Source organism: Paroedura picta, chromosome 7 (genome assembly GCF_049243985.1).
Source record: "Paroedura picta isolate Pp20150507F chromosome 7, Ppicta_v3.0, whole genome shotgun sequence".
NCBI lineage: Eukaryota > Metazoa > Chordata > Lepidosauria > Squamata > Gekkonidae > Paroedura > Paroedura picta.
Genome location: NC_135375.1, coordinates 36,031,303 through 36,046,855, shown reverse-complemented (window position 1 = coordinate 36,046,855; position 15,553 = coordinate 36,031,303). Strand labels below are relative to the sequence as shown.

Here is a 15,553-nt window from a genome sequence, read left to right as displayed (position 1 = left end):
CCATTAGGCCCCCTCTCCTTGCAGTCTGCGACAGCACCTCGCCCTCCTGCTCGTGGGAACCCGCCAACATGCCCTCCCATTACAATCCAGCATTGCCCCCAGGCCGGCCCGCACCGCGTGCAGAGGACCAGAAGGCGCCACCGGAGCCGCCGCGCCAGCCTCGCTCCCCTCGGCAGCAGGACTAAGGGCGTCGGCGGAGGCGGCTGGCCGAGGCGGCAGGAAGAATTGACTCAGGACGGTTTGCCCTCGGCCGCCGCCATTCGGGCTCTGCCGCCTGCGCCCGCGGGGCATCTCGACGGGCAGCCGCCAGTCAGCGGGCACCAAAGCGACACGCTCAGCCCCTCCCCGGGGCGACGCCGCGTCACGTCGGGATGGAGTCGGGCGGGTTGGGAAGGGGCTGGGCCTCGGCTCCGCTCACGTGGCTCGGCTTGGCGGGCTGGTTGAGTACAAAGGGCAGCGGAGCGCTCGGCCTTGTCCCGCCGCGGAGGCTGCGGCAAGCAGCTATGGCTCGCTCGTTCAGCTCCATTGCGGCCGTGGCCCAGAATATGGGCATCGGGAAGGACGGGCAGCTGCCGTGGCCCCTGCTCAAGTAAGGACTTGTTTCGGGTTTTTTAAAAAACACGAGACCGGCGTTTTGACGCTTAAGAGAAGGGACTACAACTCCCGTGGGGTGTCGCTGCACCCTGCGCGCGGCTGGTCATTTCGCTCGCGAGCAAAGCAGGCTGGGAGCTGTAGTTGTGGCTGTGCCTGAAACAAAAAAGGCGCGTAGGGTTCTCCTGCTGCAAGGCCAACTTGAAAGAGTCATGTCCCAATAAACCTTCACTTGCAGATTTTCTGTAGGAGAAAGTATCTTTTTACACTATCAATAGTTAAGCAGGGCTGCGAAATCCAGCTTGGGAAATTGCTGGTGATTTGGAGTGCCTGCGGAGTCTATTAGTACTTTATCATTGGTTCACATGTTTGCAAGTTCTTGAAATGCAGCCGGGCTTCAGTTTTGTTCTGCTACTGCATGCTAACAGGGCTACCCACCTGGAACTGTTTTCCAAGGGGGGAAATGATTTCTATAGTATGGAGCAAGCTATCTCAAACAGGGTTTCATGAAACCCTGGGGTTTGTTGAATGGATGGGACTTAATTATTTCTTAATATATTTCTTAAATTTGTAAAACATTTATTGGGTGATATGATCATACATGGCTATGTCAACCTACTCCCCTCTCCTCTGGCTAATGTGGAACCTGGAGGGGATGGGATGGGGAGGGTAAAAAAAGTCGAGAAAGGCTGGTTTGGATTCTGCAGAAATCAAAACTGCACCCAATCCTTGAGCAAGTTTGCATTCTGCAAAATGCAGCTTCCTTTTGCTGCAGTTTGAGTCTGTGATGACAGCCGCCTCTGCCCCCTTCAGAGTCTTGCCTGGGGAGAAAGGATAGTGTTCTTTTTTTTCTGAGCTTGGGGCTGGGAATGCTTGCTTTCAAAACCTAGGAGAGGAGCCTATAGCTCAGAGCTTGTCTTTCCCCCATCCAAGCTGGGCAATTGCCTTCTCTGCAGCAGCAGTAGTAACACTGGGGTTAAGCAGAGCCTAGGAAGACCAGGCTTTCCTTACTTTACTACACCATTGAGATCCCCAGAAACGGTGCCAGGTCCTTATGAGAGGACAGCTGACCTGTCAACCTGCAGCAGGGAGTGATCAATCATCTGTCCTGCGAGTCCAGACCTTTTGGAAGGCATCTTTTGGGCAGGAATCCAGTTACTCTTTCCCAGGACCAAGAAAGGCTTGCCAGTTTGGCTTTAGCAAGACTGTGGAGAGCAGTGTCATCCTGTTGTTCCATCAAGCGGCAAACCTGCTCTACAATGGGCCATCCTCCATTCCCACAAGAAATACCTGCCTATGTCTTAACAAGACCATTCTTGGCTACAGTAGCGAACCAGTTTGGATCTGGAATTGCCTCCCAGAGCATTTATATGATCCACCATCTACCTTCCTTCCTTCAGATCCCTTCTCAAACCCCACCTTCTCCATAGATACATCAGTGCATACCTTTCCCAATCAAAGCAAACCCTAAGCACATGTAGTTAGAATGAGCACATATTCTTACTCTGCTTATCCCAATTTCTGTTTTGCTGTAACCCTAATTTTTAGAATAATATCACATCAAGGCCTGATTTCTAGTACTCTGTAATGTGCTGTGGCATAAAGTAAATACTAAACGTTTCTGTAAAAAGAGGCAGAGATTCAATTTAAAGACTCCTGTGTGAGTCAGCTGTGCTCAGTGACTGCCTTGAAGAACTTTTAAGAAAGCATTTAAAATGTCAATGTTTTAAAATTCGGCCAGGCAGGAAGAATAAGCTATTATTTATTGCTGTCCATTTAAGAGAAGGGGGGTCATTCTGCCCTTCTATCTGCTGTTCACTTTATGTTTTCAATATGGCAGTCTGGACACACTGGATTTCAAATCACCAGTGGAAATAGTAATGGTGGTCAACAGCAAAATAGGAAAACAAACCTTCTTAAGGGCTGGTCAGTGGAAGAAGTGCACACTTGAGTGAGCTGCAGTAGTTTGACAAAGAAGTCCCTGCCAAAGGCTTGAGGGTGAAAGTGAGTAGGGGATGGAGGAATGTCAGTGCCAGTGAAGATCACGTCAAAACATATTTCTTTTTTGTTTTATCAGGAATGAGTTAGGGTATTTTCAGAAAATGACCAGAACTACTACACAGCCAGGTAATGATTTTTCCCTTGTCTGTACTCTTCCTATTTTCCTAATATCCTCATATGAGTGCAGGGTAACTTTGGCAAGATCAAAGTTCATTCCTCTTTGATCAGTAAAGTTCAGAAGGTGCCATGAACTCTTGGTCAGATTACATGATTTCTAAGTGTATTTCATAAGAACTTAAGAGAAGCCATGCAGGATCAGGCTAATGGCCCATCCGGTCCAACAATTTGTCACTCCAGAAGCCCTCCCAAGCACCAAGAATACAGAGCATCTCTGCTTCGGGCATACTGTTCCATCTATACTTTGTGGCTAAGAGTGTTGTAAAAATTGAATTTTGGGCTGGGTTTGTGATTTAACCAATACCTTTGTTGAATACGGGAATGAATCTGTGTGACAGCCTATAGACTTTGCAGAATCCCAAGCAGAGTAAAGGGGGGGATCATTTGTTTTGAGACAGTGTTGCTGTATTGGTTAAGATCAACTTGCTTTTCACTTGGGCAGTTAATCATTCAGTTTTCTTTGAGTAGCTGATAAACATGTTTACTTATATTTACAGTTAACAAACATGAAGAATGTTTCTTGTACAGCTGACAGGCTTTTCTTTTCTCAATTTATAAAATTGTCATATTCTGATTGAGGATCAGGGTCAAGGTGCCCTGAAGGGTCTGGGACCACTGTATTTACAGGACCACCTCTTCTGCTATACCCCCCCCCCAAAGAGCACTAAGATCCAATGAACAGCAGTTTTTCAGGTTCCCCGGCCCAAAAAAAGTAAAAGAGGCCTAATCTAGGGTGAGGGTCTTTTCAGGCCTGGCCCTAATCTGGTTGGACATGGTGAGATCAGGACCCTCAACAGTTCCAAAGGGCCTACAAAACTGAACTCTTCCACCAGGCCTCTGGCTAAGACTAGGAAATCCACATCAAGGAAACACTGGCCTCCCTACCATTGTTCCATCCATAAAACACCAAATGCCCAACAGAAATGGATTCCCCCTTTGTAAGGTTTTAAAGGAGGGGGGTTATTATAATTTAACTAATATGTTAATTTAAATAATTTTTTTAAAATAAAATTGTTTATCCATATAAGTTAATAACTGCTATACCTCTTCTTGTTACCCATCCTGAGCCGTCTAGGAAGGATGGGCTATAAAAATAAAAGTTATTGTTATAACTAACAGGTTCAATTTCATAAGTTCTTACTGAGGTAAACTTTGTTCATGACACACTTCCTTTTATTACAATAACTTATTTAGATACTGACTGTCTCAAACAGAAGTACATAAAAGCAGAGGCACTCACTAACTGCTGAGAGAGATAAGTTAGAATTCCTTCAGCATACACCACTCCTTCCAGTATGTAGAGCAGGGGTAGTCAAACTGCGGCCCTCCAGATGTCCATGGACTACAATTCCCATGAGCCCTTGCCAGTTGCTGGCAGGGGCTCATGGGAATTGTAGTCCATGGACATCTGGAGGGCCGCAGTTTGACTACCCCTGATGTAGAGTGACTGTATTCAAGAGCACAAACAACCTGACAAATAGCCTCTGATGGACCTCTGCTCCAGATGTTTATCCATTCACATTTGAAGCAATCTGCTTCCAGCTGCCACCACTTCCTGCAGCAGTGAATTCCATGTGTGAATACTTTGTGTGAATACTGACTATAAGGGGACTCCTTCCTGAGTGTGTTGGAAATGGAAGATGGAACTTAAAGCAAACCACTATTCTCCATATATCCTAAACAGTACCTAATGCTTAAATAATAACAACAATAATAGTAACAATTTTATTTTTATAGCCTGCCCTTCCAGGCTGACAATATTTCACATTCATTAGGCAGTATTTGAACCAGGAACTTCTTGGCCTGTGGGTCAGTCTTTAGGCACTGTGCCACACTACCCCTTGCATGACCATAGCAGACAGATGATGTGTTGTATATATTTTAGTTGATTATGACCTCTTTATTGTAATGTTGCTCCATTGATTTGAATAGTATTACTTCAAAATGTTTTGACATTAACAAGTAAGGAAATACATCCACTAGATGTCACTACATATATATCAAATATCTTTTCTATGTTATACAGGAAAACAAAATGTAGTGATAATGGGTAAGAAGACTTGGTTCTCCTTTCCTGAAAAAAGTCGGCCTTTAAAAGACAGAATTAATATAGTGCTCAGCAGACAACTGAAGTAAGTACCATGTTTTAATAATCTTGGAGAGGGGTGTAACAATGTGGCTTTATTACAGGACAGGATGCAGAGTTTGGCTTGTTTGGCAATGCCACCTTCTATCCTGGAATGGAGCATTGTGCTTAGAAGTTGTTAACAATGGAAAACATTGTCCATAGTAATAATCGTATTACCTGTTCCCAAGGCTTCTCAGATCCAGTTCCTTTGATTTCATTGGGAGAAATTAATGTACAACAAGTCAAAAAGCTGTATCATTAACTCTTCACAGTATTTTAACTTTTGGGGATTATATATTCCTATTACTGTGTGTTTTGTTTAATTCTAACAGTAAAGAGAATGTACATCAGTTCTTGAACATAAGATCTTTTGATACTCTTCAAGGCAGCAAGTGAAGGGCTGGCTTTCAGGCAACATATGAAAAGCACTGTTCATTTTTTAAAATACAGCTGCTGAGTGTCCAAATGCAAATATTATTTTCTTAAGCATTTTTACAATATATAGGGATGAATATGAGCCTCTTGTGGCGCAGAGTGGTAATGCAGCAGGCATGCAGTCTGAAGCTCTGCCTATGAGGCAGGGATTTCAATCCCAGCAGCCAGCTCAAGGTTGACTCAGCCTTCCATCCTTCTGAGGTCGGTAAAATGAGGATCCAGCTTGCTGGAGGGTAAACGGTAATAACTGGGGAAGGGAACGGCAAACCACCCCATATTGAGTCTGCCATGTAAACACTAGAGGGCGTCACCCCAAGGGTCAGACATGACTCGGTACTTGCACAGGGGATACCTTTACCTTTATGGATGAATACTCTAATCTACTTTATACTGAATCAGATCCTTGGTCCATTTATTTAGACTGGCAGCGAGACTCCAGTGTCTCAGGCAGTGGTCTTTCTCATCACCTTTTAACTGGACATGCAGGGATCAAACCCCAGTCCTTCTGCATGCCAAGCTGATGCTCTACCACTGAGCCACAATACTTCCTGATCATACTGACAAGCCCAAAGAATCAGAATGCCTCTTAGGAAAGAGATTCAAAATCTCACATGGTCTCACAGACCATGTACCTGGTGAGCCTGGGTGGCTCCTGTATCCGTTAAACTGCTTGCTGCCCCGCTACAGTCACTAGCATTCATCTCAGTCCTGTGTTTAGATTGGCTCCAAATGGCTCAGCTAGGATGCCTGGAAGAGGAGCCTGGTGCTGATAACAGCCATTTCTCTAAATGCATGCACCTAACAATTTCTTGTGTTTTGCACCTGACGTGCAAGAAGCTGTATAGAGAAATGGTATGCATGCCATTCATGTGAGTGGCTAGCACTGTGTTTGGCAGACAGTAGGACCTGCATGTGCATATGCACTGATGCCTACTTGCCTGACTTTTGAAATTGTTGTGACATCAAACAGGTAAGCTGTATCTGGCTTATCAGGAGTCAGAATGTCAAATTGCATATTCAGCAGCCATGCTTGTGTTTTACAGGGAAACACCTAAAGGAGCTCACTTTCTGGCGAGAACTCTAGATGAGGCATTAGATCTCCTAGAATTACCAGAGTTGGCAGAACTGGTAGATATGGTTTGGATAATTGGAGGCAGTTCAGTATATAAGGTACGGTTCAAACTCAATATTTTAATTCTATAAAATAAAATAGAACACAGAGAACTGGCTCTGATTTAAAGGATCAAAATCTTTGGAATGTAGAAGATGGCATTTTCATGGTTTTGTTGCTGGCATTTACACAAGCTTCAGTTACAAGTTTCTTGTGATTTCATAAAGTCCTGATTCATAAAGTAGTGATACTGCTTAATGTATTATGTAAAGCCTTTCTCTTTCAGTGTGTTTGTTTCATTTTCACTTTAAACTCAGCACAGTTGCATCCACTGAACAGTCAAGTTGACCTCATGCTCCAAAGGAAACAAATATTAATGTTGCAGAACTGTAGGTTCCTGGACAGAAGAATCCTGTGTTGCACTTGTGATGCAGTGGTTGGTCAGAGCACCTCCCTAAGGGGATAGTTACACAGTAGTCAAATGGGGGAAAGGGGTCCCAACAGCATTAGGTGCTGCTTTAGCACTGCCTGTAGATCTCAGCCACAGCTTTCCATTCCGGCATTGTTGTAAGGTGGGGATGATATGCTAGACAGGGCAAGGAAGACCAGTGGGAGTCAAGGAACCCAAGCCAAGGATCCATTGCTGACGAGATGGAGAGGGATGGGTCATAAGAGTGACACTGCTCCTCTGCTGTGCACACACTTAAGAGACCAGTTGCCATTAAAACACTGGCCAACTGTCTTCAGACAGAGCTTCAAACTGCAGGTCTGCTGCCTTACCACTCTGCGCCACAAGAGGCTCTTCTAGTGCCCTGCAGCAGTGTAAACTACCCTTAACGCTGGCATAACTCCCACATTATGCTGGTATAGGGGTCAGTCAAGTCCCTATTCCAATCCAATCCTTAGGATTCCTCTGATTCCTTTCCCAGTGCTTTAGGGACCAAAGAGAAACAATATTATTCAGACTGTTGCTTTAATACAGTCAAAATGATTGTATTAATCTGCCTAAGGAAAGAATTTTTTTATGTACTTACGTACTATCTATATCTTGATGTATCTAACGGTAAAGCCACTTCAAATAATCTGCAGTTTAAGGTAAGCTTGTTCTATAGAGAGCTTTGAGTTTAAAACAGCAGTATGATTTTAGCTAAACATGAACATCTTGGTAAAAACTTCAAATAATATTTTAATACGCTTAACAAGGATGTGTTACGCTGAGCAATGAGGATTTCTGAAAAAATGCCATTCTACTCTGAACCTGTGTAGGTAGCAAATTATCTATGAATATTGATGAATACCTGCTGGTAATTGAAATGAATCATTTTTATTTTATTTTATGTAATCCGTAAAAAGATATTTGCTTTCAGAACTTTGTTTTTGATGGGACTACATTACAGTTTTCATATGGATTTGGGAGAATATCAATGGGGCAAGGCCAGTGCTAGGAAAAATATGACCTGGAAGTTAGCCAGGAAAAGGCTTTTTTGTTCCAGCCTCATCTTATCCGGCATAAAACGTATTTATACTTTTCCCCTCTTTAAACAACTAGCTGCTTAAACCTAGATTAAAATACTTTGCATTGCTTCTGGTGAGTGTACAAAAACTGGAAAATCTGCTACAAATGCTCTTTCTTTGCCAGCTTTGCAGAGGCCTGGCATGCACTGTAGTGAGGACAAGGCTGGGTTAGATCTAAGCTTCAAGTGGAATAAAGATTTTGGGTAAGGGATCTTTTCTGACCCCTGTCTAAATGCTGCACTCCCTCCCACATAAAGGTATTCTTGAAAGTCAGAGGACCCTTAAGAATAGAATAGTGTTGGATGTGGTACAAAGGGCTGTAACAGGAAACAGAAGTCTGAGCATGAACTAAGAAGGTTGTGTATACAAAATCACCAGAGGTGAAAGTACATAAAACTATAGAGTGCTTGTAAAACATTTTGAAATATTGGCAAAACATATAATTGACTACATTCAACTACTCTCACACGCCTGTTTATTTCCCAGGTTGCTATGTTCCCACACAAAATGTGATTGATTTCTCTCTCTCTTTTTTTTTTTGAGAAGCCTTGAATCAAATTCCAGTTTGCCATGATATTGGCACCTTTATCCCTGACTAAATGGGGTTTGTAGAGGTTAAATTCTAGCACAACCATACTGCAGGTGCAAGGGAAGGAGGGGGCATGTGAGCATTCAAAAACCTGTTTGTGGTGAACAAATAGGAGTGTGCATTTGGATCAACCTAAGCCAAAAATCCACTCTGAAAAACTTACCAGTATTTTGGGGGCAGATTTTGGCATCCCAAAAGTATCCAGGTTTTCTCAGGAAAATGAGGAAATTGCCAGAAAAAATCCCAGATATATTCAGGTGGATCAAAAAATAGCGGTGGGACAGGAGCAGAAGAAGTCAGCCCCAGGTTCTGCTGTGCTGCTGGAAGCAGATTGCTTCTCGCAAGCTGGGCTTTGCATTGACTTTTCCTGCAGCCTAGTTTAAACTGGGCTTCAGGAGAAGCAAGCCCAACTAGGATTGACTGTGCCACACAGAGCTCCTGGGGTTTACTTCTCCAGCAGCCGGTTTTAAACTGTACTTCAGAAGAAACAAGCTCAGTCAGTGGATCCTGTGGGGGATCCTGTGCAGGCTCTGTTGGGCACTCCGGTTAAGCAGGCCTGGTTGCTTGGTGGACTCTGTAGAGCAGCCAGGTTTAAAGCAGGCTGCCCAACAGAGCTCCAGCCCAGACTGCAGGATGAATTCTCCATCTGGAACAAGCTCCTTGGAGGGCTTTGTTGGGTGGTGTGGCTCATACTGGACTGCTCAGAAGAGCCCTGCCCAGCCTGCAGGGAGAGTCATCCCCACATGATTGGCTCCTTGATAGGCTCTGTTGGGCAGTCCATTTAAACTGAACATTCCAGCCAAGCCTCTGGGGAGAGTTCTCGCTGCAGGATCAGCTCCAAAAGAGCCCCAGCTTAGCGGCCACTATTTTTTTTATGTGGCTTTGCGCCTTTTTTCTTTTCTGGGTACTTTTCAGTTTGGGTCTGTTGGACCTGAAAAGGTTCAGGATTTCTGGAAAAACACCAGGTCCACATGCTTTACTAATATCTAGGTTTTTTTCAGGAATCCCCATTCAGACCAGAACCAAAAAATACTGAGGGGAGAGATGCATCCCCCTAGTGAAGAGGAGTTGTATGTGAAGCTTCTGAAACCAGGAAATCTAGCCTTTGGCACGTAACACAGTTAAGAGGGGAGGTCAGAGGGCATTGTAGCAAGTCTAGCTTGTACCTGTTAAGAACAAACCAGAGGTTCTGTATGTCAGCAGCCAGTATGGAAGTCTGGCAAAATATATAATCCCCTTTCCCAATAAGTATGTGAAAGGGTATTCTTATGTTATATTGAAAGACAGCAATTTATTGCACAGAAAAAATGTGTATGTCATTCATACAAAATACCAGTATAGATTTTTGAAAGTATGAAGAACAGCTGAAAGCACCAATTTAAATGTATTGGTTGTTAACTCTCCAGAGCAATGATTTTTTTTTTCTGAACAGTGACAAACAATATAGTAGTCAAGGCTTTACTAAGACACAGCATCACCTGAACATATTTTGATTGTGCAAAGAATTACTCATTTGGCAAGAGAACAAAAGGAGGTGTGATGTTTAGCTTGTCACTGAGCAATGAAAAATGAGAGGTCTTTTGGTGTGCACTCTGAAAACACTTTATTCTGCCTTTAATGTCCATGATTAAATATGAATGTTAAAAAAGGGTGGATGAGGGGCACTGGGCCAAATGCTCCCCCATGCAGGAGCAGGAAGAGGTGGGGCAACCTGCCCCACCTCAAACTCCAGCCTGCAGCCAGGCGCAAAGCCTCCAGTGTGGAAACTGACACGGTGGCATCACAGCATCAGCACTCTAGTTCCTGATCTGCACTTTGCAGTCATCATGTGCCAGGCCTTAATATATAGTTATATAAATGAAGACATGCAAACAAGATGTTATTTTTGATGCAGTCCAAAATTAACAGTCATCTCTTATTCATATGAACAAACATGTTGCTTTGACATTCTCTTGGAAAGAACTAGAAGCAGAAAAAAGGATTAGAGCATGACTCACAGTTGGAGTCATAAGTCACAAAGCCCAGTCTTCTGTGCTTTAAAGTGCCTTTTTAAAGAAGTGCTTGCTAAGAAAGAAGAGGAGGATTCAGCCTTTTATGAGGAAATGTGGGGAAAGAGGCTTAACATGAGAAAGCATGTAATAATGTATTAGCTGCGTTAAATGCTGAGTAACTGAATGTGGCTCAATTTGTGGGCACATTTTCCAAGATATGGTGGACTGTACATGTGCATGTCTCCTTCCCCATGTACAGGAACTATGAAAATAGTTTAATTTTCAGTTTGTTTGCTGTTCTATATTAGTGAACCAGATATGTGACATTCATTGTGTGTGGAGGGGTCCTTCATTTTTTTTAAGCAGCAGATACTTAACAAGGAAGAATTTCTGCCCTGAAACACAGGCAAGATTATTACAAGAACAAATGCATTTGAGAGTTACTTAGCATTTTCTTATACTTGAAATTTGTTTTACATGATCCATAGAGTGAATTCCTTCTGAAAATTTCAGTATGTACACTAAGGATTCAAAAGCAAATGCTGAAACCTGATTTCCTCTGGAGCCCGGCTTTTGTGGCTGAATAGAGTGCTACTCCGAAAGTTGCATTTCATACTTGGCAATAGTTTACATTCACAGTTAAATCTGCAAGACATTTTGGAACACCCTTTACACAAATCGGTTAATACAGTAAAATTTAAGTATATTGATCCTTTTAAGCTGAATTGCCCCAGCTGACTTAAATGGAAGCATTTTGTTTTGACTGCTGTAGAATATTTATGAAACAATTTTACACAAGATTTATGCCAGGGCTTTTTTTTATCCTAGCCATTGTTTTTATTATTTATTATTCAGAAACATATATCCCTGCCTCTCCATAGGCCTGTTCAAGGTAAAATAAAAATTATTGATATGAAAGACAAGGGTATAAAAACACCCTAAAACAACAATTGATCTGCCTAAAAAGATGTAAAATAATCCTCAGGCTAGAAGGCCCTAAAATGCTGAAATGCCTGATTAAGAATAAAACATTTTGGCCGGAATCCAAAAGAAGAGTAGGACAGGTGCCAGGTGAGCCTCAAGGAGGAAAGTATTCCGAGGCAGGGTGCCACCACTGAAATATCCCCACCCCTGGTAGCCACCCACCTCTCATCAGCTGTTGGGGGCACAGTAGGAGTTTAGAAAGGGGGTCAACTGATGTGGTGGGAAGCATGGATGGAGGTAGTACTTGAAGTAACTCGCCCAAATCTGTTTAGGGCCTAAAAGATAAGAACTGGCACTCTGAATTGTGCGCTTAGAAACAGAGTTTTCGTAGTGCATGTCTTTCAAAACATTGATTCCTGTTGTCTCCTCAGTTTTCACAATCTGATGACTACACTGCACTGTGGTTCAGTTGTTTCCTATAACTTCTACAATTAGTTCCAAACGGTCACACTACAACTGGTCCAAATCAATTCCTTGTCACGCAGTCTCAGCCTTGGCAGCTCAGGAAGAACAGAAATCAGTACCCATCATCATTTTACTTCTCTTATATGGAAAAAGAATACAAGGGTTGGCTTTTCTTGCCAGTGATGGCCATAGTTCCTTAAAACTACATCTACTTGAAGACACTTCTAGCTGAAGCAGTTTCTTTAGAAATTTCTGTTCCCAGTAAGTGCTGCCTGCTAAATTATGGGATTAAATCTGCATGAACAAACGTTCATCAAAGCAGCAGTTCCCAACACCATGCTAGATGAATCATCTTTAGAAATTAAGTGTTTAGGTGGGATTGGAGTCTGTAAGTCAAGTGTGCATAGCTGTTTGTAGTTCACAGTTGATGCTATTTTTCTATTTTCCAATAAAAGAAAAGAGCAATACTGCTCAAGATGCATATAATTTTGAAGTAGATACTGCAAACTATTGTCATTATCCACACTACAGGCCTTCTTAACGAGCTTGGATCCAACAATGCACAAATAAAAATTAATCTACTTTGGAATTCTACTTGGGAAAGAGATTGTGCAAGATCCTGTGTATCTAGTTCAAACCTAATGACTTTCACATGCAAGATCTTGTGCAGCAATCTCCTCCATCTCCTATATTGTACCTCAGGGAGCCATTTTGAGAATGAAGTTCCCAAAACCCTGGGGCTGGTCACACAAGATGTTGCATTGACAGAAATAGAATTGGAGAAACAGTAAGCTTAATTTAGTACATGTGGCTACTGCTACATGCCATGTCTTTTCCATGCCATTCCACTTGTGCAAGGGCTTTTAGGCAAGCAGAAAATTTGCACTGGATTCAACCAATTTTTTTAAATTAAAATTTATATTCTACATTCACTGCATTTTATTCTCAATTTTATCCTTGCAACAACAACCTTATAAGATAGGTTAGATTGCGAAGAAAACCCACTGTACTTCCATGACACTGGACTGGAGTGATTTGAACTTTGCTGTTCCAGATTGTAGTCTGACCACTCTAACCACTATGCAGTCCTTATGCTTCACATGTCTTTTTGGACACCCACCTCTACCTAATGTGTTTTCTCCTCTTGTTAAGCCAAAAGTGAATTTGGCCCATTTGTTTAAGTGTACTTACATCTCAGATGTGCTGGGGGGGGGTGAGAATAAGCCACAGGAAGATGGTCACTTTCACGCACTGCTTACGAGTTGCCCAGAGAGTAGCCAGCACGGGAGATTAATGCAGACCAGTTGCCCCTTTGTCAGTTTTTATGCTCTGATTTTCCTGAACTATACATGTACAATACCCAATAAACAAGAGGGGGGGGGGAAGCTTCATTTATTGTGTTGTCTGCTTTTTTAAAGGCAGCAATGGAGAAGCCAACTCATCAGTTACTGTTCCTGACAAGGATCTTCCAGTACTTTGAAAGTGATACATTTTTCCCAGAAATTGATTTAAAACAATTCAAGCTTCTGCAAGGGTAAATATCACTGCTAAAGCAATGGCTGGTATTCACTTTATCATGAATGGCATAACAACATATGTCACAATCTTATATATCAAGCTAATTTAATTTCTGAAGCAAATATTTAAACTAACAGGGTGTATAAGACAACCACAGTCAATTATTTTACTAGTGATCTTAACAGTTAATTAAGCACACACTGATTTTTATTATTTTATATATGTAATCTACTCTCTCTTCCAGCTACCCAGGTGTGCCTGATGGTATTCAGGAAGAGAATGGCATCCAGTACAAGTTTGAAGTGTATGAAAAGACTGTCTGTGAAGACCTATGAAGTCTCAGCTTATGATTCTGTGGTGCATTTGACAATATGGTCACCACCACACAGGAACAAGCTCTACTGAAACAAAGCAGACTTGAGTTGTAGAACAAGTTCTCTCTCAGCACACTAGCCTCTCTCTCTCTCTCTTTCCACCCCTTCCTCCTTCCAGGCTAATGTAAGTGCTCTTGATGGTGATGCTTCATGGCCTTAAGTGCAGTGCAGCAAAACACTGTTTGGAAACAACTTTCAGTGAAAAAATACATTCCATTATTATGATGACAGATTGTGTCTTAAGCCTTTGTTCATTAATAAGATTCTGAATTTAATCCACTACCTGTTATATGCCTTTCTTTTGCTCTCTAATGGCTTAAGTGTCCAAATAATATATGTCCAGGAGTCTGGCCAGTATAGCAAACTGTCCATCAAAGGTTATGGCGAAGGCCACAGCTATAAGTTATTATTTACTGGTCCCCAATTTAGTGGGCATCATGGCACCCATTGAAGGGTTTCCCGGTACTCACTTGCATGCTTCCCATAGCATCTCTTCTCTGAGACTGTTTTTTCTCCATTGTAGTAGGTGCTTCCTCTGCATCTGCAGGAATAACCAATTTGGAAACAGCTGCCTCCACAGTAGACCTTCTAAATGCTAGAGTTGAAATGCAGACAAGATACCATGGCAGCCATTATGTTGTAGCACCCCTTCTCTGTTTTCCAAATTCTCCCAGTGTCCCCTGGTTCAACATTGTTGGGGACCCCTGCTATAGCTTATACTTAAGCCCTACTATATAGTCCACTGTGACTTTTCTGTTTAGCATCTTTCTTCTTCCCTCCTACACAGGTTGTTAGTTTTATTTAATCTTGACTGACAATGACGTACTGTGCGTATTCCAGTATGGTAGAGGGTAGTTTTGGTAATTCCGGAGAAAGTGTTGTGAAGGAGAACAGCCATGATAGAGAGACACATATTATCCTAGCCTTTACCACATAACTGCTATACACAGGAATTGAAATTATTTACAGTAATAAGTACACTTATCTAGTCTCAATGCATATTTTGCCTAATACAAATAACTTGTCTTAGGAAAATAGCCACCATGTTCTGTCTGGCATATAAAAGAAGGGTGATGATACAAATAATGTCCATTTTGAGTTGAGAGACTATGTATTCATGGAGCAGTTTTACTCACTTACATAATTAAAAGTTATAGCCTTAACTACTTTTTTCACTGGCTAACCTACACCTTAGGCACTGTTTTATGCTAGCACGCCTAAATTGTCTCTGGACAGCCTTTTAAAGAGGATGGTTAAGAAATGTCCCCTGAGGCTCCTGTTCCTGCCAGACCAATCAGTGCAAAACAGCAACACATATATTGTTCCATTGCCCTGCCCACTCAGTTGTCCGCACCTCATACCATGGTTGAGCAGACGATCGGTCTATACTGATGTTCAGGTGCGTTACCTTTTAGAAGACAGAGATGCATCGATTAGAGATGCTGTAGCTAGATTCTTATTGATCACCAAATCGGATAATCTTCATTTATCTATTTTTATTTTTATTTAATTTTAGATTTTCTTCTTATTACACTGTTTTATTGTGATTTACTGTTACTGTTTTTTTTTCAAATTATGTTGCCAAAGGTTTATTGATTGACTTCAAATTTAGAAGGCTATAACAATAATCAATCTTTCTAAATCCATTGAAGTCAATGGTCTTAAAAGTGTAAAGTATGCATAACATGGCATTGTTAATATCTCAGTTTTTGCTCCTCAGAAGGGTATGACAAA

At 42.1% G+C, this 15,553-nt stretch overlaps 2 protein-coding genes across 9 annotated transcripts in view; one reads left to right on the top strand and one right to left on the bottom strand.

Moving 5' to 3' along the window:
* Window positions 1-291, bottom strand: part of MSH3 (mutS homolog 3) — a 52,696-nt gene extending 52,405 nt beyond the window's left edge. For all 7 annotated transcript variants that reach the window (XR_013233077.1, XM_077347482.1, XM_077347483.1 and 4 more), the window contains exon 1: window positions 115-291. Coding sequence is in view for 6 of the 7 variants with exons in the window: in XM_077347482.1 (XP_077203597.1) it covers window positions 115-291 (177 nt within the window). In the remaining variant the exon portion in view is untranslated. The remainder of the gene's footprint in view (window positions 1-114) is intronic.
* Window positions 292-371: 80 nt separating this feature from the next.
* On the top strand, window positions 372-14,049 carry DHFR (dihydrofolate reductase). 2 transcript variants are annotated; one of them, XM_077347491.1, is made up of 6 exons: window positions 372-589; window positions 2,669-2,718; window positions 4,796-4,901; window positions 6,376-6,502; window positions 13,346-13,461; window positions 13,690-14,049. In XM_077347491.1, the coding sequence occupies exons 1-6, from the start codon at window positions 372-374 to the stop codon at window positions 13,778-13,780; spliced, it is 708 nt and encodes a 235-aa protein (XP_077203606.1). In that variant the 3' UTR covers window positions 13,781-14,049. The 2 variants fall into 2 exon arrangements, with proteins under 2 accessions (XP_077203606.1, XP_077203607.1); XM_077347492.1 differs by lacking the exon at window positions 2,669-2,718 and having other exon boundaries at window positions 437-589.
* Window positions 14,050-15,553: the final 1,504 nt, after the last annotated feature.

What these genes read in the sequence shown, in the direction of transcription:
- DHFR (XM_077347491.1), top strand. Translation starts at nt 372, where the DNA reads ATGGAGTCGGGCGGGTTGGGAAGGGGCTGGGCCTCGGCTCCGCTCACG. An exon ending in GTGCTCAGCAGACAACTGAA is followed by an intron (nt 4,902 to 6,375) that starts GTAAGTACCATG and finishes TGTGTTTTACAG; the next exon opens with GGAAACACCTAAAGGAGCTC. An exon ending in GAGGCAGTTCAGTATATAAG is followed by an intron (nt 6,503 to 13,345) that starts GTACGGTTCAAA and finishes GCTTTTTTAAAG; the next exon opens with GCAGCAATGGAGAAGCCAAC.